The sequence below is a fragment of the Paralichthys olivaceus genome, chromosome 4 (assembly GCF_024713975.1).
Source record: "Paralichthys olivaceus isolate ysfri-2021 chromosome 4, ASM2471397v2, whole genome shotgun sequence".
NCBI lineage: Eukaryota > Metazoa > Chordata > Actinopteri > Pleuronectiformes > Paralichthyidae > Paralichthys > Paralichthys olivaceus.
The window spans coordinates 26,311,971-26,335,669 of NC_091096.1; the positions used below are offsets into that span (position 1 = coordinate 26,311,971).

The window sequence follows — 23,699 nt, forward strand, 5'->3', positions numbered from 1 at the left end:
TTAGCATTTGTGAAGGGCAGTGTCCGATGCTGCATGCCAAGGTGAGACCAGAAACACCAACACATCAGGCGAATAAACACCCTTCACACTGATAATAACATGTCTCCTCTCCAGTGAGATGTGATCTCCCGGCAGATAGTGAAGCTCAGGTCCTGCACTCTGTACGAAATCCATCCTCTGAGCCCCCCCAGCCCCAACCCGGCCCTTCAGCTGTGTTGTTGTGCCCAGGGGGATCCGCAGCCTTGACTGGTTCTGAACTGATTACAGCCTTTTTTTAAGGGGGGTTAGGACGGCCTGTCAAAAGCCACTCAGTCAACCTTGAGGAGATAAAGTGATGCCTCCTGGATCTCTGGCCTGGTCTGCACTCATGATGCAATCAGCAGCCGCTGACAACCATCACTCACTGACAAGATAATCTAGGTGTGTGTGTGTGTGTGTGTGTGTGTGTGGTGGAGACTTAGGCAGTGTCCCCCCACTACACAAACACACACACACACACACACATTACTGAATGAACCCTGCCTCCTGGAAATCACATATATACATGACTACTTAAAGTGTTCTGCTGCCTGCTAATGTTTACAGGCAAAATGTCTTTGCACTAATAAGGCACTATATACATGTACAGCTCTGGTGTTGTAGGGCAGAAGTCGTAGTGGGCAGTGGTCTTGTTGAGCTGATCTGTGATATCATAAACCAGGGTTCACATCCACAGTTCAAGCTTGTGGTAAACTTTAGAAAATGGAAACGCTTTGATTAAAGCATCAGAAGCCACGGAGCTTTAGAATCTGTCTAAATCACGCTAGGAGAGTTTGTCTATGAACTACTGTCCTACTCCATGTGTCCTCACGCAAATATGAATTTAAGAAAACATCTGCAAACAAAAACATTAAAGATCTGATTGTTAAATGCAAACATACAGCGACATTAATGAATACAGTATGTGATTTTATAAAATGACAGCAGCCATACTTGTGGACTGTACATAAAACATTTCTGGGCATTGACCAATCAAGATGAAAAGATCTTTTGTTGCCATGACATGCTGTAAATGTGTAGACTTAAAAACGGGCTGAAACACACGTTTATGCTTATTTTATTGATAGTATCTCCCTGTGAAAAACACTGGTGTGCGCTGAGCAGCAGGTCAGGGACGAGTACATCCAAACTCCATTCCACACAGCTTTCAGCTCTATACCCTCTGTCTTGTTATCCCTTAATAAGCTCAGTATCACTCAGTGAATAGAACAGATCCCTAACGTAACCCTTTGAAAGAGCCTGCACTCATGTATAAATTTGTCTTAAAACATGGTCAGATCTTCATTTGAACAAACACATTGAATTTGAACTAATGACACAAATTATTGTATTGTTCTTGTCAGCACTGAATGCATCAATCAAACATTCACATGGTCAGTTGGAAAGAGTATGTGAACCCCTCAGCTTACGACATAAGCATAGGTCAATTGGTGTCAGGAGTTTGCACGATGTCATTGTAACCATGATAGGTGGTATGTGGTAGGAGCTGCTTCGACTTATAAAAGAAAAAACATTCACATATTCTGATGAACATTCTGTTATTCAGAAAAATCCCCCGCTGATATTTACCTTGCCTTACAAAAAGGATCTCCGGAACTTTGGGTCAAGAATTAATTATTTCTATAGATGGAAAGTTTAGATATTTATCCACCCACAGTCAGAGAAATTCTATAGATGGATGATTTGGAACTGTATCTATTCATCCTGCTAATCTGGACCTGCAAGCTCCACATCGTCGAGGGGAAAATCAATTCCCAAGTACGTATCAGGGTGATCTCGATCATTAAAATGAATCTATTATAGAACGACATAAACAAAGAGAACAGGCCTCAGAAGCAGCTCTGGAGGAACAGTAGTCCAGTGTTACTCCGTCAAAGAAAATGTAGAACAGTGTGTACACTTGCATAACGTTCACATTTATTTGGTTTCAAGTCCTAACACATTCTAAACATGCTTTTAACACGTAATGATCACATTCTTCACAGGTAGTTAAAGTAACAAGAGCAGACAAGAGATTTCTGGAGAGAAAAACATAAAGGCGTTTCAATTGTCTGATCACAGGTGATGACAGTGTGTAAATCTATTTCTTCCCTGAGATATGTCAAGATTTTTATTCTCTTTCACTTCAACCTTTCTCATTATCATCATGTGCTCCTGAAAAACAAAGTTCCCACAGTGCTACAGCACTGAGGCTCAACACATTTGTGTTGTTTGCCTGTACTGACTTTTCAAAGTTGTTCTTTCCTGACCACAGCTGCAAAAAACTGTGCAAAATCTGGCTTTACCTTTCTTGTCTATAGTTTTTTAAATGGCTATTCCTACAGCTAATATGACATTGAATATCAAGTGGCAGCACCTTTAGACAATTGCAACTGGAGCCCAACACAAGCAATGTGAACTGTTGGACGACTAGACTGAAAAAATGTATTATTTTGAAATAAGCCAACAGTGTGACAGGTCAATTGCAAACTATTTCCTCAGGATATAATGGACATTTAACATGGTTTTCACATTGCTTGGATATGATCTCGGTTCCAGTTCTAAAAGTTACAGGAATGATGCAAAAAAAATGCCAATATGTAACTCTGAAGGCAGAACTGTTCAAAAGAGTTCCCATATCATAGGTTGGTCATGACGTTCATATCAGCAAATAAGGCTGGCAGCTTCCATTCGAAAGTGATACAAGTCCAACCCTGGTGATAACACTGCACTGCACTGCCTGTGGTCGCGTGCCACTGCATCAGGGTGACATGAGCAAGTGAAGGCATGTAAACAGGAGGAGATGTCAGTTTGACCACAATTACTTTCTCCGATTGATAATTGATCACGAGCAGCATTGACAAACATATGATAGCAGTCCCATTGTTATCACTCCTTGTTACCTTGAAAGGACTTGTCAATGAACAACAATCATAGGACTACAGAAAAAAACCAGACACAGTGTAATATCACGATGTGGTGAATAGTGTAAACAACATACAGCCATTCACAGGATAACAAGACGCCAAAAAGGTCAGCACGGGAAAATAAAGCACTAGTTAACTGCAGTAAGAATGCATCACGTGAATGCCTAATCAGTACGCTGACATTGTCATTGACATTCTTTCATCTTTGGTATGGATAACAGGGCAGGAGTGAAACAAAAGATGACGCTAATTTAACATGAAAAAAGTCAAAGATCAGAGAGAAAAAAAAAAGCTACTGACAGCAGATGAGTCTGAGATAGAAAGGAAAATGAGGCAATGTGTTTACGCATTAGAAAAGTGAGAAAGAAAACAGGCATCAGCACGTGTTCTAAAGCTGAGAGGTCACTGAGTGAAATAAGAGACACATAATAACTGAACATTGGTGCAATGAAACCAATAAATAAGACAAAAAAATCACTTATTTGAAAGTAACATGATGACAAATAAAGAGGTAGTTTCAGTACAGAAATTGCAAATGACATCCCTTGTCTGCAAAAAAAAAAATACAAATACAAATAAAAAGAACACTTTCATCAGCATATGTGTATCAAAATATGCTAGTTAGGAAGTCAGAGCAGTGGCAGTAAGGTAACTGTGGATATATTTATTTAAACTTTGATTAGCATTTGCTGCTACATTAAAGGAAAAATCCCACTTCAGATCCTCTTCCACCGTCAGATCTCAGCAGTCTGTGATGTTCACTACATTCCTGGAGTTACTCTGACATGAGGGGACTTTGTTCTTGGCCACCCTGAAAATTGTCTTGGGTACTTCTGCTACACAGTTAGCCGGGCTCTACATTTCCCTGACTGTTTCTGTACAGATCGGTGGGACTGTTGAACATCAGTGCAAAAATGGCAGTCCTTGGTCTTCACATTCTTACACCAAACCTGACAGATAACACTTGTACTCCAAATGTTTGGAATTTCCCTCATCAAACTCCATTGTAAAGCATTTTAGGGGGATTTTTCCTTTAACATGATGCATCACATCACTCAGATTTCGGTTACATAAAAAAATCTATCCCTGAGAACATGTGAATTAAAGGGTTAGTTCATCAAATTTGCATAAACACATTTTCTCACCTGGCACTATATATAGTTCTGGTTGTATTTGCCCAGGTTTTAAAATATCCACATGGGGCTTACAGAACTGACAAAAGTACATTATAAATATATTTTTTAAAAGTCTGTCCACACTATTCACACTGATGCTGGTTTCATAGTGACTATTTATTTGATAGAAAGTAGTTCCAATGAAAACCAAATCACAGTTAGGACTACAGAACTGTTTTTTGTGGATAGACATGTTTTTTTAAATGTAATTTTCTCATAATGTGAGCACCACGAACTAAACGCTATCCGCTCCCATTGTAAAGGGGGGAAAGAGAGATATCTCAAAACTGCAGCTGATAAAATCAAAACCACCTCCAGGGTGACATATTCCTAGGTGTGAGTGAGAAAATGTTCTAGTATGTTTATTATAATTTCAGTAAAACAACCCTTTAACCATAGAAATCTGTGTGATGAATGATTTATATTTTACTGTAAGGACACAGATAATTTAGTCTATGCACCTGACGCAGCTGCTCCGAGAACAATAGTAGTAGACAATGAGTGTAATTCAAGTTTGAAACCAACAATGGGTCCAAAACATCACATTGTAAAACGATCAAATAATGCATAAAAAACTGTCAGCATTGTCAATATAAAATGTAGCTGACATCGCCTGAGTAATACTTTTTTTCATAAACCACTGTGGACAAGGGAAAGAGTAATTAATAATCATGTCAAAAAAAGATTTGAAAATGAGAGGCTGTCTTCACTCGGAAAAAAAGTGAAAAGCAACTAAAACCCAAAACATTCACAATAACTACAAAGGTACATGAAAATGTATAAAAATCAAAAGATGAAAAGAGGCTAACTGAAACATTTGAAAAGGATCAATGCATTTGACTGGTGTTAGAGTTAAGGCTGCACACAGAGTAGTAGATAGAAACTGGCAAGAAAAGCCATGACATTCTGATTATGCCAAAGACTCTCACTCCATCCATCATCAATGCCAAGAGAAAAATCCACACTGCATGTCTCACCTTAAAACTACATCCACTTTCACCGAATGAGGGGGAGTGGGGACCTTGGGGGAAATAAAGTGGAAAAGAAAAACACTTTTTCTACAGAGGACCTACAATGTCCTGGAACCTACGTCTACTAATACTACAAGTACATCAGCATGGTCACTGAGGAACTCCTGAATGCAATACATAACACTCACTTTACCCTGTTTAAATCCAGGTCAGCAGGGACCTGAGAGAGAGGAACACACTGGGTGGGCAGTGGCCGAGATGAAAGGTCAAGGTCTCCACACCTCACCGTCGTGTGCAAAAAAGAGAGTCGTTGCAAGAACTGCATCGTGTCTGCATTTCAAAATTGTTCATATGTTGTGAAGTGGCTAAAACTTGAAGAAACCAAGAAGACACTTCAAGTGGTTTGAAATGATCATCTCATACTTCAAAGATAAAGACCATTTTCTATGGCTTTTTTTTAACAGTGTGCATATCTGTCACAGAGGGTATATGCAAGCCAGAGGTCACCTAAATTATCTAAACCTAGCCTAAATTCATTGAGACAAGGCCCAGATCACACACTTTTGTCTGGGTTAAAGTGACAATCCGCACGTTTTTTGCTGTTGATAAACTAGAAATTGACTGTGTTGGTTTTGGGAACAACCTTTGAACCCTGAAGACCTAATCTGAACCAGGTCACACGTATTAGTCCCCTTTAGATTGGAGTCAGGTCTAACTTAAACTACAACTGGTCTTAGGTCTGTGCAAAATTTTGATTGGACCTGGTAAGACCTGAAAACAGTCTTAAGTTCCTGGCCAACAGAACTTTTGAATGGACCAGTTGGTTTTTAATTTGGGGTCTTCCCAAATGGTTTGAAGCTGGAAAGGCACCAGCTTCAAATAAAAGGCAATGAATGCCCACTGTTAATCACTTCTCATGGAATCTGGTTCATTTGACTTCTCTGATTTTAATCCAGTTGTTGTTGGCTCTAGTTTGGTTCTGCTAGGTCAAGTATACATCAACTGACCTGTGAACATCTCTCACCATTTAGAACACCAAGAGTTATGATTCATGATTTTGGTGTGTTCTGAATGAATTGAAGAGCTCAGCATTACATGGACTACCACTTTAACCCACAACACAACAGTATTGTGGACCTTAAATTAAGATATGTTGAAAAAGCACCAAGTTCCTGGCACTACAGGCAAACAGAGCCCAAATAATGAGCCGTCTCATAAGAAGCAAAGGGAGAGGCAAAGACTGGGAATCACGTCTGCTCTATGCATATAGTATGTGTGCATAAGAATGTGAGCATGTTTAGTAGCATTTAGAATGAAATCCGGCAACATACTCATCTGTCCAGCAAAGGGTTCTCCCCTCTGACACAGATTGATTCATTTCTTATCCTGATCCTTCATTGATAAGAAACCTTTTTTCTTTGTGAAGCTATCAGCTCCCCACCCATCAATGGGTGTTTGAAAAAAGCATTGCATAACACTTTGGTCAAAAAGGAAAAACAATAAAAACTAAAACAGCAAACCTACATATCCTCCTTCCCCTGCATTAAAGCCTTATATCCCCAGTCTATGATTGTAAAAAATACCCGTAAGCTCCTTTTTCAATGAAGATCCCACAGAATCAACAACTGTCACTTAACTCATGGAATGTTAACTTGACAACCTCTCATTAGCAGAATGTCTGAGAGTCCATGCAGATAAAAAGCTCAGTTTTTCTAACTAACTTTGCATTTTCAGTGTAACTAAAGACTGGATTTCAATCTTTGATTTATGCAGCTCTTTTGAACATTCAGTCTTTGATTGAGGTGCCAAAGCATCCACAGGAATTTGGTTTTAGACCGGGCCTCTCTATATTCAACAGCAAAAAAAGGTACCTGAAAATACATAACATCATAACATCTTCCTGAGGTAGTCTCAAAACACTCATCACGTGTCTATCCGCCCCCGTCTGAATAAAATAAACTCTTTTAAAGTCTAGTTCTAACAATGGCAACACCGACACATTGAGCAAACTGGATACACACTTGTAAACTCCAAAGACCAATGCATCTACGAGCATTTGTTTTGTACAGAAGCATGTGCACAGTGTAAATCAGCATACATTCAGCTCTGTCATGTAATAAATATATAAAGAAAAAAGTTACAAAAAACAAACTAGCTGCTTGTCACATTCACAAGAGGGGAGACCAATCCCTCGACTCTGTGGGTCGGGGGTCTAGTTTCCGGCGGAGGTGGTCACGCAGGGCAACGGGCCGGTCCTGTAGCTGGTCAGACTGGATTTGCAGGAGTGCAAGACTGCTTTGAACAAGAGCGGGAGCTGCTCCAGAGGGACATTCACCAGCTTCCCTGTAAACAAAAACAACTGGATTTATATTTAGCTACGCTTAGGCTAGATAACAATGGCATGCTTTGAATTTGTGAAATAATTTGAAATAGCTCCAAAAATAAAATAATTGCCAGCTTGAGCAGAGACTGGCAAGAACTGATGTAAATAGATCATAATATACAACTTCATTCAATAGATAGTTTCAGTTGTTTCTGCCAAAGTTAAGTATTACAGCAGCATAGCATGATGGCCTTAAAGCTGTAGGAAGGTTTTCAGTGTGAAACATCACTACAAGGAGTGGTGAGTGTCCTCAGCAGTAACTTAAAGGGATAGTTCACTGAAAAATGAAAATTCACTCATTATCTACACACCCCTGTGCAGGGGAGGGTGCAGTGTTTGAATCCACAAAACCCTTTAGGAGTCTCAGGGATAAACAGTGTTTCAGCAAAGGTGACCCCTTCTTCAGATGTAATAAAATAACAGAAGAAAACACAACATCCACCTCCATACTGCCCGTGTGGTGTCATCCAAGTGTCAGCAAGCCATTTATATTCGACTCGAAACAAGGTCATTTACACCAGGATTTTAGCCTTAATGTCCACTAACGGAAGAGGCGAAGCTAGCGGATGTAGCCACACGACTGCCCACCCTGCGTTAGCCCTTGGGCGAGAGTGTGTGCGGTGTTCCATGTGCCTGAGGGTATATGAACGCGCCTCCGAAGAGGCTAAGAGATTCCATTTAGGCTAAAAACACGGTGCAAATGATGTCGTTTCAAATCAAATATAAATGTCTGGGCTTGCGGACACTTGGATGATACCATAGAGAAGTATGGAAGCATTTTAAGTTTTTCTGTTATTTTATTACACCTGAAGAAGAGGTCACCAGTTCCTTCATTCGGCTGTAACACTGTTTACCCCTGAGACTCCAGAAGTGTTTTGTGATACTTCCTCTCGACTTCATCCACCCCTCCATCGGCATAGATGGAAGAATTTACCAAAACCCTCTAAAAGTTCAAATGGAGGGAGAAAAAATATATATATTTCTGAAGTTACCAGCACAGAATAGAATACTGGGCCATTATATTCCACATAACCTTTGTACTATACAGCTCTCAGGCTCTGTTAAGACCTGGTGTCTCAGGTGATTTCAATCACAAGAGTGCAGCTCTACATACAGGTGTGAACACAGAAGGATCACATTGGGAGATGATGTCCTTTGTGTAAACTGGAGTACATAGAGTACGTACTCATTCGGTTTCTTCTCATACCATCTGAGCTGACTTTGTGCCTGGTGTCTGAGAACTTCAAAAAGCCCCTTGAGATGTAATTCATACATCTAGGGTGATTTGGTATGACCAAAACAAACCCAGACACAGGAGGTACATTTGGATGAGAGGTGTAACATCTTAAAAAATACAAGCAAGTCCAGTTGCCTATGTGTACTTGTACAACTCCTGATGATACCATGACTCTGGATGACTGAGAATCTTCACAGGGGCTCAGAGGTCTTACCTGCGATGCAGCGGATCTCCGGCAGACACATCATGATTTCAGGGAAGCGTTTGGGCTGGTGCGGGTACTTGTACTCAGTGTAGTCCTGACACACATACCAGTAGCGCTTGTTCAGCTGCTCAAGCTGGGAGGTGTTGGACAGTCCTCTGATATCTGCAGTGATACAAATGATAGGAGTCACATAGGGAATACACTACAGATCAAGAAGCGCTTGGGTGCAGTATTAACAGAGCTTGTGTTGTTACCTTGGTTGAGGAAGTTGATAGCCTTCATACAGGCATACTCTTCATTACTGATCTTCAATTGGTGGAATTTACGAAACAGATATATCAACCTCTCCATGACTTCCATCCCATCCTCACTGAAGCTGTGGAATAAAACACAGACTTGTCATTTACGCTGAAAAAAAAACACAGTAAAAAGCTGTCATTTTAAAGCTACTGCGTATTCTCCAAACAAAGCAGAAGATAAAATGGTTTACTGTCCACATCAAAATCCTCTGTGGTGAAGTGGAGTAGCTCATCACAAAATGCAAAATCCCCTCAACACTATTATCTTCTATGCTTCAATGAACCAGGCAAAAATGAGGGAGGGAATGTGTCACATCTATTGGAAGTGCTTAAAAAACATCTGGCAGATCCCCCGGCTTTTTGAAAAAGTTAGAAAAACCCACAAACTTTAATTCCACTCATCAAACCTCAATCCCCTGTTTTTCTCATAGTTCTAATCTCACTCACAAACTTTAGTGCCGCCACTTTGAATCAGCCACTATCTTTAACGACAGGCAAATTGACCGAAGCAGCACAACAGCGCAGTATATTAGGAGAATGTGTGTCATGAGGTCAGATAATTCTGGTCTGATTTACACAGAACCAAGCCCCCACTCATCCTTTTCTATCCAGAATGGGACATGCATGTATTTCACATGCCAGACGGTGCTAGCCACAGCTCTGTCCTGAGGAGTCCTCCCATTCACGGACCACTTCACTGGCCCTCATCCAACAACAATACATTCCCTGTTGGTCTCAAGGAAATATCAAACGCTTTTAGAGATACTGTGCTCACAGAGTAGAACATCATGTGTGTTGCAGAGGGGAACATTTAATTCTTGATATCCACTTCTCTTAATGAAATATGGAATTGTCCTCGCTCCAACGGATTATATAAAAAATCTTAAAAGTGGAGTTAGTAAGTTGTTTCTGAGAAACGTTTCATCTTATTTGTTGAAATCCTCTTCACATCCTGATAACTATCAATACATAAAGAAAAAAGCTGGTGTCCTTGGCTCTTGCAGGACTGTAATTGACTGATCATTTCATTCGGACAGCATGAAATAATTGGCTGGCATACCTGTCTGTCACTAACCAGCCTGCCTTTGCCATGTGCTCTCACTCCGAATGACTGAAGCGACATACAACAGTGCACTTTCATAAAGACGCAGCTTTGACAAGACGGCCAAATTGGAGGGGCGGGATATATCAGTTTAATTTTGAGTAGCATAATTTTGCTAACTTATCCTTATCCACAAACGTGAGGGAGGAGACAATATGAGACACTTTAGGTGAGATATTACTATCACAGGTGACTGAGCGAAGTGCCTGCAGTCATTCTTCTACGTACACACAGATGCCAAATTTAACTGCAGTGGGGGTGTGTGTATGTGGAGGTGTGGGGTTTGGGGGGGTAGCGACCTCATTGTTGTGTTGGTCTGTCTGGTATATGATGCTACTCTGTCTAACATCAAGTTTTAAGAAACATTAAAGTTACAGTGTTGAAACTTTAATGAAAAAGAACCTGTGGTAGCCTTTAATTTTCATAAAAACTCAAAAGGTGTTTAGTTTGTCCAGTCTGGACTAATAGATAGAGGACCCCCTCCATGTAAATATAAAGTATTTAAATATAAAGGGCTTTTTCTGGGGTAAAGAAAACTACAATTCATACAATTTAGATGAGTGAACTAGTGAAAACATCATGAGGATTATTCTACATTACATTTCTGCCAATAGATCCCTTTCACCTAAATCTTACACACTGGACCTTTAACTGGTTTTTGGCCCCATAATGGCTCATGATAAAGTTACCATGAACATGTTGGATAACAGATCAAAGCAATGGTAGCATTCTTTAGGAGTTGTGTTTCTATCCCACGCTGTGTTCCCTGAGGGAAATATGTGAACAGCTTGATGATAATTCCCTGACGGCTCTTCAACCTGAACCTTCAGTAAAGTAAGACTTTACCTATGCTTTTTGCTTGATGGTTACAAACTAAAAATGGAGGGTTATATCTTGGCATACTGAGATTAGGTTTGCTAAGCTTTTTTTTGCTTTCTTGCCTGAATGATTTTAACATCACATTCACACAGAATTACTATTAAATAAGTCACAAAATATAAGACCCAAGTTGCAATGTACTTGGGTAATAAAAAAGGATAAGGGAAGCACCAAACAAATCCCCTCTTTAACTCATTGGCACTTACCCCTGCAGCTCGTCATCAGACGGTGTATACTTGGCAGTGATGTCAGCCAGGTCTCCGAAGATCTGGGCACTGTAGATAGTCAGGCAGGAGAGCAGGATGAGCTCCTGCCAGGTGGAGCTAAGCAGGCAGGTGTAGTCCTCTATGGAAAGCTCGCAGAAGAATGGCAGCTTCTTGATCCAGGAGATCTGACGGAAGAGCAGCTCATCTGCCAGGCGACACAGCAGGGCAAACAGCTCCACCTGCGTCACTTTGTACCTGGGATGGACAAGACACCAATGCATTAGGATGGGAACTCACTGATACATGATACAGTTATCGTCTTGCAGTGCAAAGCTAATGTGAAATCTGATTGACTACATATTTGATGCTAAATGTATGCTTTTACTACACAAATGAGTTAATTTTGCCATCATCATAGTGGAAATGAGGAGCTGCTTGTTTATTAGCTACTACCTGTGATGTAAAAAGTTAATTAGAAAAATCTCTTAACTCGGGTTCATTAGGGTTTGTCCATCTTTGTGACAGAGGTCTGCCACATGGTCATTTATGACTTGACTGCATATAGTTTAATTTAAAATAAACTCTCACACAGCTACATAATGTGAAAACTGCAATGTCGAACTTGACTTTGACTTTTTTAAGTCTGTGTTAACAGTTTGTAGTTAAAAGGATAAGACTTAAAAATAAACTGCTGGTGTGGTTTTTTAAATCTCTAGACATGTGATGAGCAACCTAAACGTTCTATGAGCTAGGAAGAAATTTACATAATGTACATGTTTCGTGTTGCATTGTCTCACCCGTCTTCTATGAGCATAGGTGTGGCCAGTGGAGCCAGGTCTTCAGCTGCCACCAGCTGCAGCACCAGGGGGTGGGACTGTGGGTAGATGCTGCGGGGCTGGGGGGCCAGCAGGCCTGACTGGGCAGCATAGCTGAACAGATGAGGCAGGAGCTGGTAGTGTGTGGACATGGAGGTGTTGATGTATTGGTCCCTGAGGGCTGCCGTGTAGCCATTCATTTCCACGGAGCGACTGCATGCAAACAGAGGTCAAAGGTTACACACATAGCCATATAGGGGCCCATCTGAATTATTTTGAATATAAAAGGAATGGTAGAACATTTTGTTAAAGACACCATCTTACTCAGAGTCAGATCAATCGATACGTCTCATATCTGTGTGTACAGTGCAGAGCAAAGCCAGTGGCTTCCCTATGCATCCTGTGTTTGTGCTATGCTTGGCTCAACACGCCACAGACTATATCTCTGTTCTGGACATACAGCCATAGAACATTTGACCTTTATACTCGACTCTGGTGGAGCTCTGTGCTCTTTTGCATTAACAGTGTTTTGTAAATTCCATGAAAAACTTGTAGACTAAACTTTGCAGTTAATTTGGACCTGCAGACCAAAACTTACTCTGCTTTGGTATGAACTTTGTTGTTCATTTCTGCTCAGATTTAATTTGATAAAACAAGTATTCCTCTGAATAGTTACGAGGCTGTGTGGCTGCAGAGATAAATCTTCTGTTTATTCAAAATGAGACTAAAATAAATACCACGCGGGTACCTAGACAATATTTGCCCTTGATAAGTGCAGATAGACAATATGCTCGTCTCCTTAGCAAGAACAGCAGATAGTGCTGCAAGTTCTTTGTGTTTGCTATCATCACCAAGCCTGAGGAGCTGCATATTCAGGCATTCTTAGGTTGATGAATGCCTCAACTCAAGTCTGGATGAGACAGGAATGAGGTGTTAGACTGTCAGGGCCAGCTCATTATCTCACTGATGGGCCAAGTGCCGGCGCTGTACGGCTGAGTGGATGAGCTGAACAACTCACTTGGAAGACAGAGTGGAGGCAGGTGACGGCTGGTTGCCCTCCGAAGCTCCGTTGCTGGGAGAGCTGTGGTCGCTGTCGCCGTTGTTGCCCCAGTTGTGCTCCGGGGCATCCTCCTTGAACTCCTGCCCTGACATGATCCGCTCTATCTCCTCCTCCGTGATCTGAAAACACACAAATACAGAGTTTAGATGGGTTTTTAATATGAGCTTATAGGACATCCTCATAAGACCAAAGGCACATTGTGTTTCAGTTTAATGGATTAGCAGTGACTAGCTCTGTGCTGCTTCTCCAATGTTGAGGAGCAAGGACACAATCACACAATGGATCAGGGAGCTAGAAAAAAAAAAAAGGAGGCAAACAGGTGAGTGCTTGTTTGTGTATGCATGTGTGTGCATTTGACTGACTGATAGACACACACACACTTAAAACAATAGAATCCTTGCATGTCCGTGCCGGGAGAAAGCACAGACAAAAGCTGTTCAGAAAAGCATTAACAGTCCGGAAAATGTACTGTCTTATATCTGTAGCTGGGGTCAATTCATTTTCATTTCTATCAATTCAGCACCTATATTGAAACAGCAATTCATTCCATATTAATGACAGAAAGGTGCTCGTTTCTTTAGAGTTTAGAAATAAAGCCGTATTTTAATAGAAGCTGGGGTTTCTGTTTTTTTACTCACTGAATTGAGTTGCAATCAATTGAGCTCGTCCCTCCCCTGAATAGTGACTCAGTGGTACTTAGCCTCATGTCACCCATTTTCCTGACCATTTGTCCTGATGAAGCTGGTGCTGAATAAGAAATTATCAGTGCTACCATGATAATTCTGATGATATAACAAGGTTAGTGCTCACTATGTGGCTTACACCCACATAGTTAGCATTGCAGCACTCCTACTCAGCTGTGGCTGAGCGTTAGAGCGGCTGTCCTCCAACCAGAAAGTAAGTGGTTCGATCCCATTCTTCCCATCTTTGGCAAGTTAATCAACACGAATAGCCTGAAAAGATCCCGACTAGAAAAGCGCTGTTTAAATATAGACCATTTACCATTTATTGAATTGAACAGTTTGTGCACTCAATGGTAAGCGAGCTAACTCTAGGACTGAGTCATGGTAATATGTAGAGTGATTGGAAGCAAGGAGAGTGTTAGTGAATGTCATGAAAACATTTTAGGTGATTTCTGAACATGAAGTCGGCAATGTACCTGAACAGGCCCGATGCTTTTGTTCCTCCCGCCTGGCATGCCATCCTCCCTGATTGCTACATGACACAAAGAAAGAATTAATTTACATTTGCTCCATGAACAAGAACATGATTCATGATTAGTATCACAGCTCTACCTAGTGGCTGAAATCAATCAAACACTGCTCTGCCTCACGCACAGTGTACATCCACGTGGGGATTTTGCCCTTTAGTTTGAACTACAGCTTTTCTTCCATCTATAAGCAGGCAAACATTTCTCTTTCTGTTCCATAGGGATTATTTGTTTACACACTGTGAGTTAAGTATATCTATTTCATGTGACAAGACAAGCTGAACTGAATTTAAACATTTGGAGAATGAGTCAAATAAGAGTTTCATCCACTAGGGGGAGGCATAGGCAATTGGAACAAATAGCATTACTCTTACTAGTGCTTCTTGTATGAATGTGTGTATGACTAGGCAGCTCAGAGGAACTGTAAGAACAAATATTCATTGGAACAAACCAATTAATTTGAGCCTTGCACGCAGGTTGGAGCAGGGCAACAGGTTAGGTGGTGTCATCTTGCTGAAGTTAGTTACATCACGTCAAAACACCCATTAAATAAAACATATTCTGGTTTTAAACTTTTGACCGTTTGATAAAATAATAATATAATATTTAATTGTTTCTTTGCTGAAGTTAAATTAGTTTTGAACAAGTACAATGTGATTCTGCAAGACTGGAGCTACAACCCATTAGTAAATTAATCAAAGTTAGGAATTGTGTTTCTACACTTTAATAATTCAAGAAACATTTCAAGAGGAAAAAGCTTAAGATTTACTAGATTCAAAATGTGAGATTTACTGCTTGTGTAAAAAATTATCACACAAACAAAACTATATATTCTTGAAATGAAAGATAGTCATAAAAACGTTTTAGGATGTCATCATGAACTAATAAATAAAAGAGGACATTTTTCAACTTTGAACTGTTTATAGACCAAAAAATATTTGTTTGAATTAATATTGTAAATAATCTTTTGGTTGATTTTCTCATTTCATTGTTGTAACATGTATACTTTGCTCTTGTCTGTAAGAAGAAACTAAAATTAAACCTTTGAAAATAATTGTTTCACTTTCATGGAAAAACCTGGAGGTTCATCAGTAAAAATATGCTTTTACCATGAATGAACATCTCAGCTGTTAAGTGGTGACAAATAATCAAAAGACATTTTCCATTTTCTCTTGCAGGTGGGAGCACTGAAAGCTTATGAAGAAAACTGAAGTTTTGTCTTATGTGTGTCCGTTACCTTTGCGGTTCATCCCCATTTGCAGACACTTGAGCAGACGGCAGTACTGGCAGCGGTTCCGCTGCTTGCGTGACATTTCACAGTTCTTGTCGCGGCTGCAGCGGTACACACGCTTGTTGCAGATGCTGCGCTTAAAGAAGCCCTTGCAGCCCTCACAAGAGATGATGCCATAGTGCAGGCCTGTGGCACGATCTCCACAGATAAGGCAAGTACGCTGGTCAGCTGGATCATCTGCAGAAGGGAAAAAAAGAGGGAAAAGGGACTGATTTAGAAATCCGCTCTGGGTGCTAAACCCTTGCTGAAGGCACAAGTTTTTAATCGCGATCATGGGGGCGGTTGAGGCTTAAGTGCTAGCCAGGCGCTGGCTAATCCAAAGGATGCTTAAAATCTAACTCTCATTTTCTGAAAGTGGAGGTGTAACAGGCAGCAGGATGGACGGTGGAGACGTCTTGAGTAGCTTATCTTTTATTCAGAAGCTCTGGTGAGAGGAGGCAGAGAGGCATATGACACGACTGATTTGTTTACCATCTCTCCTTTCCTTAACAACAGTAACATAGCATAAAGGCCTTTCTCTCTCGGGAAGCCTCACACAAACACACACTGATCTCTAATATGTATTGCTGTCATGTTTTGTTTAATTTCTCCATTATTGAGATATGGTTTAAAATGCTCTCTCCATTGAACACCATTATCCTTAAACCAGCATTGTACAGTGGAACAGTGGTGTGAAACAGGAGGTCCTGAACCAAGCGCATGGTTGTTTAAATTGGTTGACCACAGAAGGGGGAGACTTTAAAAAAAGGAGAAAAACTGGGCCAATGTCTGTTTCAGAAAGACATTTGGATGTATGGTGGAACATACAGATAGACATGGGGGAGGATCAAAGACAGATGAGGACCTTCCGTGTGAAGCTCTTTAAATAAGTGTGAAGGTGTTCTCAAACTGTAAAGACAGAAATCAGCGAAAGCTGCTGGAAATCTTCTCCTAATCCCTTGTCTGCCTCCAGGCCACATGATACACATAATCAAACTCATCGAGGAGGAAGCTGACAATTAAGTCAGATTATATTCATGCATATTCTTTGCTATCATGGTCTTTAAAGCTTTATTACACACACACACACACACACACACACACACACACACACACACACACACACACGGACGCTCTACACACCACACGGACGCTCTACACACCACACCCCTCCTGCTAACAGATGCAGAGAGTGGACGGGTTGGACACCATGGTTACAGTGATCAGCTCTGACTGCAGCAGGAATGTGACCTGCAGATGATCAGTGGTCAAATATATAGTCAGCTTTTTGTGTCCCACTGCCATGCTCTCAGTTACCAGTATTATGATTGGCTGGATTCGAAGAAGCCTCTGCTGTTTTGTCAGTAATCTACAGTTTGAAGACCTGGTAATTTGTATACATCTGAAATGTGAGCCCTGCTACAGACTGTTGTTTGTGAGACAGCAGGACTAATTAAGTCTTATAAGAGGATTGTTTTCATCTTTAACTAAGTACTGTATTTTAAAAACGTATTATGCAGTGTATTAAAAACCTCCCTCTTAAAAGTAACTGCTAACTGAAGCAGTCAGATAAAATTAATGGAGTGGAAGTATCATAAGTACCTCACACATTCTACTTGAGCGCGACACTACAGCAGGACCATAGGCTGTTGGCTGATGTAAAGAATGGTTTCATTCTCGTAAAGAAAGGCCAAGTTCATTATAAACACAAGACTGTGTGTGGACAGCAGTGTGTGCTTCCACATGTGTAGCCACAAAGAGACATAAAAGGTCTGGGGCTGCTGTCCAGGCAGGTTAATGCTGCCTGCTGAGCCTGGAGATTAACCCGGGCTCCTGATTAATCCAAGACTCCTGTGTAATGCAACGCACTGCACTGCACACAGGCAGGACCTTTACCCTCCTATGGGATTCTGCGGTTGGAAAGCCAATAATGGAGCCAGACCAAGCAGGTCTGCTTTATGGCTCCATGTGTAGAGGAAGGCAGTTCCATGCGTGTGCTTGTGACTCGAATCATTTACTTTAAGCCTTGGTCTCACTACAGTAATGTCTTCTGTTCATGTACATTCATAACAAACAATAACACCATGTGGATTGATACAGATATGCTCACCTGCAGGGGTTTATATATATTTTCTGCTGTTAAAAAATATTTTTTTAAGTACTCTATCCATAACGTAATACGTATTATATAAGAACTATGGTGTTACACTGTATTATCATAAATACATGCTATACAGTAACAATTATTAATTACTCTGGTGTCCTGTTGACTATAACCAAGTCTTTCAATGAAGCAATCAATCTATATAAAAAGCTCATCATAAATCCTCACATTCGAGCTGGAAAACAGTGACAATTGTGACAAAATGATTCATGATTAAAAAATTATTGTCGGACATCGTTATTGCTGACAGTTTGGTTAAATAAAATAAAGATATGCGCTGACATGAATAATGAAAAATAGTGAAAGTTTCAGATTTTTCTCTGAAATCCAAGACTTTACAAAGTGCGTCTTAAACCGCTAAGGAGTCTAACACACACAGTTGAGACTGCCTCTGACAATCAACAGGCCACAGTAACATCATCTTTAATATTCCCCTTTTCAGTGTGTGTGTCTATATATATAATTTAAAGAGGCAACTCATCAGAGGCATGTGACTGAGCTGAGAGCTAAGCCTCCCTCTCAGTGAGAGGGGGGGGTTTCATAGTAGGCAGCAGGGTTCATGCACTAAAGGTAATTAGAAGGGGTGGGGGGTGGGGCGGGGGTGCACATGGCATAAAGCCTCTCCCAGATAATGAATGGTGAATAGAAGACTTCTAAAGCACAGAGAGAGATTACCATTTAAATGATGCTTTGAGGTTTAAGTTTGCTGCGTGCAGAAGTCCGCAGGGGCAGCTATACTGTACAGAAACAATGGGGCGTCACACGGTGAGGCCATCCTGGGACTAGAATGTAACTATTCCAGTGATTAATTCTATACGGCACAGAGGTTAAGTCGAAGAAGGAGAGCGCTTCCATTCAGAAGAATATCCTCACCCTGCTGTTGTCTCTTTTCACACATGATCTTTTAGAGGACGCAGGGTGACCTTATTGCTTTACAGGGATAATTAGCACAGTTCTATCACTTTTAATATAGAAAGCATATATTCTATATAATTATGCGTAGACAACCAATGATCATTTTCATTGTAGATTAAGCTGTAGATCTTTTTAAAATAATTCTTTGGTGTAAAAACCAACAGTCCACAAATGAAATGTGACCAGTTTACGCAAAGATGAGCAGAACATATGTACACTTGAAAATTTAGTAATAATATTAATTATTCCAATAAAATATCGAATAACAACAAAGTAATAATTGTTTGGGCTCTAATGCAGTAGCTAAATCAAAATAATTCACTTCAGAAAGTTCACATTTTTGCAGCTTGAATTTGCCTTTACAACTTCAATTCAATAAATTCAATTCCAAGTAAATATTCCAATTGTACAGGTGACATTATCTTTGTTATTCATCAATTCAAAAAGTATAAATTCAGAAAGCAGCAACCATGAATGACTTTTAATATCAGACACATCCTGTCAAAACAGGATTCTGAAAAACTGATTCATGCCTTTATTACGTCTAGGCTACACTACTGCAACTCCCTATTATCACGATGTCCCAGCAGATCATTAAGAACCCTTCAGCTAGTGCAGAACGCTGCTGCACGAGTACTGACAGGAACCAGAAGACGGGATCACATTACTCCTGTCTTAGCTTCACTTCACTGGCTCCCTGTTAAACAGAGGATAGAGTTCAAAATCCTCCTACTGACCTACAAGGCTCTCAACAATCAGGCCCCATCATATATTAAAGACCTCATAACCCCTTACTGCCCCCACAGACCACTTCGCTCCCTAAACTCTGGACTCCTTGTAGTGCTTAGAGTTACTAAGAGTAGAATGGGTGGTAGAACTTTTAGTTACCAAGCTCCTCTCCTTTGGAACCAGCTCCCACTCTCAGTGAGGGAGGCAGACACAGTCTCTACATTTAAGACTCGACTTGAAACCTTCCTTTTTGATAAAGCTTTTAGCTCAACCCTGAGCCATAGTCATCATTAGCTATGCTGCTATAGGCCTACACTGCTGGGGGATCACCCATCAGGCACCAGAAACCAGCACCTTCTATCTTCCTCTCTCTTCTTCACTCTCTGCCTGGTTTATTTTGTTATATCTTATTACATATCTCTAACTCCTTGGGTCTTCTCCTCCCCTCCTTGGTCTATACTGTGCGGCTCTCCGGAGCCCGTCCTTGCTCGGGTCCTGATGAGGGATGGACCTAGTGAGGTCGCCGGTCTTTCGCAGGGCTGACATGGAGGGTCACGCAACCACCAGCACTCTCACCTGAGGACCTCCCACCTCTGGAGCCATGGGTCCTACTACTGCGCATGTTGAACCATGAGGGAGGCAGGAGTGCCCATGGGGAACACCACACCCTTGGAAGACCATGCAAACGTCCATTTGGAGATTCCCGGGCTGGATTCAAGCCCCTGACCTGACACTGTGACTCACCCCCCCCCCTAATTTCCTTTTGTTCCCCTATATTACTTGTTCTTTCTCCATCATCCCAACCGGTCCTGGCAGAGGAAGTTCTGGTTCTGCCGGAGGTTTCTTCCACCTGGGAGTTTTTCCTTCCCGCTGTTGCTCAGGCTTGCTCGGTGTGGAACAAGTTGGATTTTGTGTTTCTTAAGATCTTGGACTTTTGTGCAGCACCCTGAGACAACTGTTTGTTGTGATACTGTGCTATATAAATACATTTGATTGATTGGTTGTATTGACTTTTGGAACATACTGGATCATTTTCTACTTTCTTATCTTATCTATCCACACTCGTATCTATCCATTGATACAGAGCAACAAATTATACTGTATGTATCTATTCATATCCGCAGTTTAAGTTATACAGAGTGCTAGTGTCCCATGGGTAGTAATGGAAAAGAGGTACACTTACTGTCACACATAGACATAAGGTCGATACATATTGTCTAAGTTGGTGAGTCATCTGCATTAATTTGAAAGAGTCTCCTACATGCTGGCTTTGAATGAACTTTAATCTGGGTGACACGGAGCACACAGTTTTCTCAAGTGTAAGTTGAGGGGCAGTTCAGCAGCGATTCAGCTCAGGCAAGAATAAAGAGCTTTTCAGCTGCTAAGCTTCAGAGTAAAGCAGAGCGACACCTCCATTAGGCCTGAGAAGAAAGAGCCAACAAACTTTTGTACTTCTAACCATCATCCTCATAAAGCATACGTGCACTTTCGGTTATTAACTATACTTTTCCTGCAGTGATCAGCTCCACTCTGCAGTAGAATGAAACCCTGTTAGATATCTGGCATGATAAAACATGAGGAAGATCAAATTGGTGACAGCATGGATCCTCACCTCCTCACACAACCATTTGTCAGACCATGTGCTCATTCGGTGAAGACATTAAAACCATATATTTCACTGCCCACCCCATGTGAAAGACCTGACTTCCTTCTGTGAGGAAAACACACAATGGCCATTAGTTGCCATCACTCAGGCTTATTTGCCAAATCTATCACCCTGTCTTTCAAGTGCATGGCCACCATATAAACAGGCAGCTTCACACTTTCACACACTTGATCTCAGTGTGTCACGTCCTATGGCTCCTCCTCCTCCTGCCTGCAGATAACAGTTAAATATTCATGACATTTACCTTAAAGATTTCACTCTGTGAAATTCCTGCCAGCAGCATGTTTGACCCTGACTTTAAGTTTGGAGATATTTGCTGTCTCGACCCGAATACAATAAAGGTTGAAGTAATTTCTTCTGTGGTGCTCAGAGAGTTGAAGAAAAACAGCAACATCTCTTTCCAGAATAATGAAGCAGTTTCTCAGGAGAGTCTATAAAACAGGGTGAACCTTCAAAGAGACTATTCCTAAATTATAAAGTAGTTCCATTGTAAACAGTCCACACTGATTTCTGTTTATCCTAACTAACTGGGGCATTGGACCCATTGCTGGTGTGGTGCTTGAATGTGTTTTGCATTATGAATGAAATTCATTCATGTCTGCTGTATCGGGAGTGGAGATAGACATCTCAGAGACAGTGAAAAAAACAAAAAGGTCTGAATGGCTAGATGCTACTGTAGCTAAGAAATCAATCAGTTGTGCAGCTGCTGCTTTGCTTTGTAAAACATTATCTGATGTACTATACAAATGAATCATGATGTTTTTGAGGTCATCCTGTAGAAAACATCACAATAAAGCCCCTTTTCCCCTCCAGTCCAAAACCCACTAACATATAGCTTTTGTCTAAGATTGGAGTGGATACAATCAGTATTCACTAAAGGGTCACATGACTTTGCAGTAGACACAGGTTTGAATTGGCTGCAGCTCTGATTGGCAGTGATGGGAAAAAGAAACCTTGGTTATTTAGCCAACAGCCAAGAGAGTGCCTAAGTTTTCTGTGTTTGTGACTTCAAACATAAATCACCAGTGAAAAAGAGTAAGACTTACTACATTTCATTGCTGGGTGACCTCTATTGGCTGCAATACAGGATCAAATGAGAAGTCGGGCAGCTTCTTATTAAGAGCTGACAGAGTCTGCATTAGACAGGATTTGAGGAAGTAGTTACTGTGAGCCAAACCACAATTTCAACTGCATTATCTAACCAAGTTATACCTAAATCCTGAATATTCAACAACATGGCCATATGATTGTTACCATAACGACGAAGGTCTGTTATACCGCTTGCTGGTTTGCCCCTATGGCTGTATCAGAAGGTAGGGACAAACAACCTATAATGTTGTTTATGTTGGAGCTCTTCTTCATCAGGTTAGATAAATGCTCTTCTCTCCTGATAACAGTATTTGATGACAAAATGTGTTGAGGAGGAAGCGGCTTGTAGATCACAGAGGCCTGTCAAGATGTGTTTCATTTTATTTTTCCATAACAGAGACCATCTGTGTGCTTGAAAGTACAATCGACACCTTTTGAAGACATGCGGTCAGGGGGAGAACCTTTCAGGTTACATCCACACTAATACCTTTTCGTTTTAAAAGGTATCACTTTTGTTTCAGGCCTCTTAAACTGAGACCTTTTGAAATTATGATATTTGCACCCTGATTGGGTCTCATTAGTCATGATGTATCCATTCCTGTTTTGTCATGCTCCTGTCATGTGACGACAGTATCCCCTTAACAGTAACAGTTCCATCTCATCATTCGTGGAGCATTTATGATGCCGAGCTAAAATATTAATCGGGATGGATCTTGTTTACATTACACTAATTTAGCATTTTAGAATGAAACTGTGTCAGTGTGGAAGCAGCCTCAGTCTGTAGAAAAAGTTACATAATGTACTATATAGCACTCTTCCTATAAGGGAGCTTTATCAAGTCTGACAAAATAACCCAGAGGACATCATCAGGGTTATCTGAGTCTGTTCTCGAAGGCTACACATTTCAAACAGAAAGCCTTTGTTAAAAACTGTGAACTTTAAATGCTGTGAGTGTCTACCAGCCAGGGATAGTCTGAAAAATGCTTTTCGTTTCATAATGGAAAATAAAGAATTAAGCCTTTGTGGAGCTTGATCTATACCAGGGACTGCAAGTCACAAGTCAGCCCCTTAATAATCGACTTTCTTTAAAGCTTCTGTACAACTTTCAAGAAATGCAACATTGAATTATTGAATGAGATTTTCATTTGAGCACTGAAAGTGAATAATACACACTTTAGATTAGATTAGATAGAACTTTATTGATCCCTTTTAGTTTACAGGGCAGCTTGATTTTCTGAATGATGTGGAAGTGGATTCTGTATCCGCTACCTGGATACCACTGGTAACTGTTTTTTTTAATCATTTGTAAATGTATACATTAAGGTGAGATGATAGCATGGTTTATCTCCGACCTCTCTTTCTGTCTCTTTAGCTTAGGT

The 23,699-nt window shown here is 40.8% G+C and overlaps 1 protein-coding gene across 4 annotated transcripts in view; it reads right to left on the minus strand.

Moving 5' to 3' along the window:
• Positions 1-1,934: 1,934 nt before the first annotated feature.
• The window catches only part of nr6a1a (nuclear receptor subfamily 6, group A, member 1a), an 83,796-nt gene continuing 62,031 nt past the window's right edge, over positions 1,935-23,699 (minus strand). For all 4 annotated transcript variants that reach the window (XM_020102347.2, XM_020102346.2, XM_020102349.2 and 1 more), the window contains 8 exons: positions 15,725-15,955; positions 14,437-14,492; positions 13,236-13,396; positions 12,200-12,430; positions 11,403-11,657; positions 9,171-9,292; positions 8,926-9,078; positions 1,935-7,434 (listed from right to left, as the gene is read on the minus strand). In XM_020102347.2, coding sequence (XP_019957906.1) covers positions 7,304-7,434; positions 8,926-9,078; positions 9,171-9,292; positions 11,403-11,657; positions 12,200-12,430; positions 13,236-13,396; positions 14,437-14,492; positions 15,725-15,955 — 1,340 coding nt within the window. In that variant the 3' untranslated portion in view covers positions 1,935-7,303. The remainder of the gene's footprint in view (positions 7,435-8,925; positions 9,079-9,170; positions 9,293-11,402; positions 11,658-12,199; positions 12,431-13,235; positions 13,397-14,436; positions 14,493-15,724; positions 15,956-23,699) is intronic.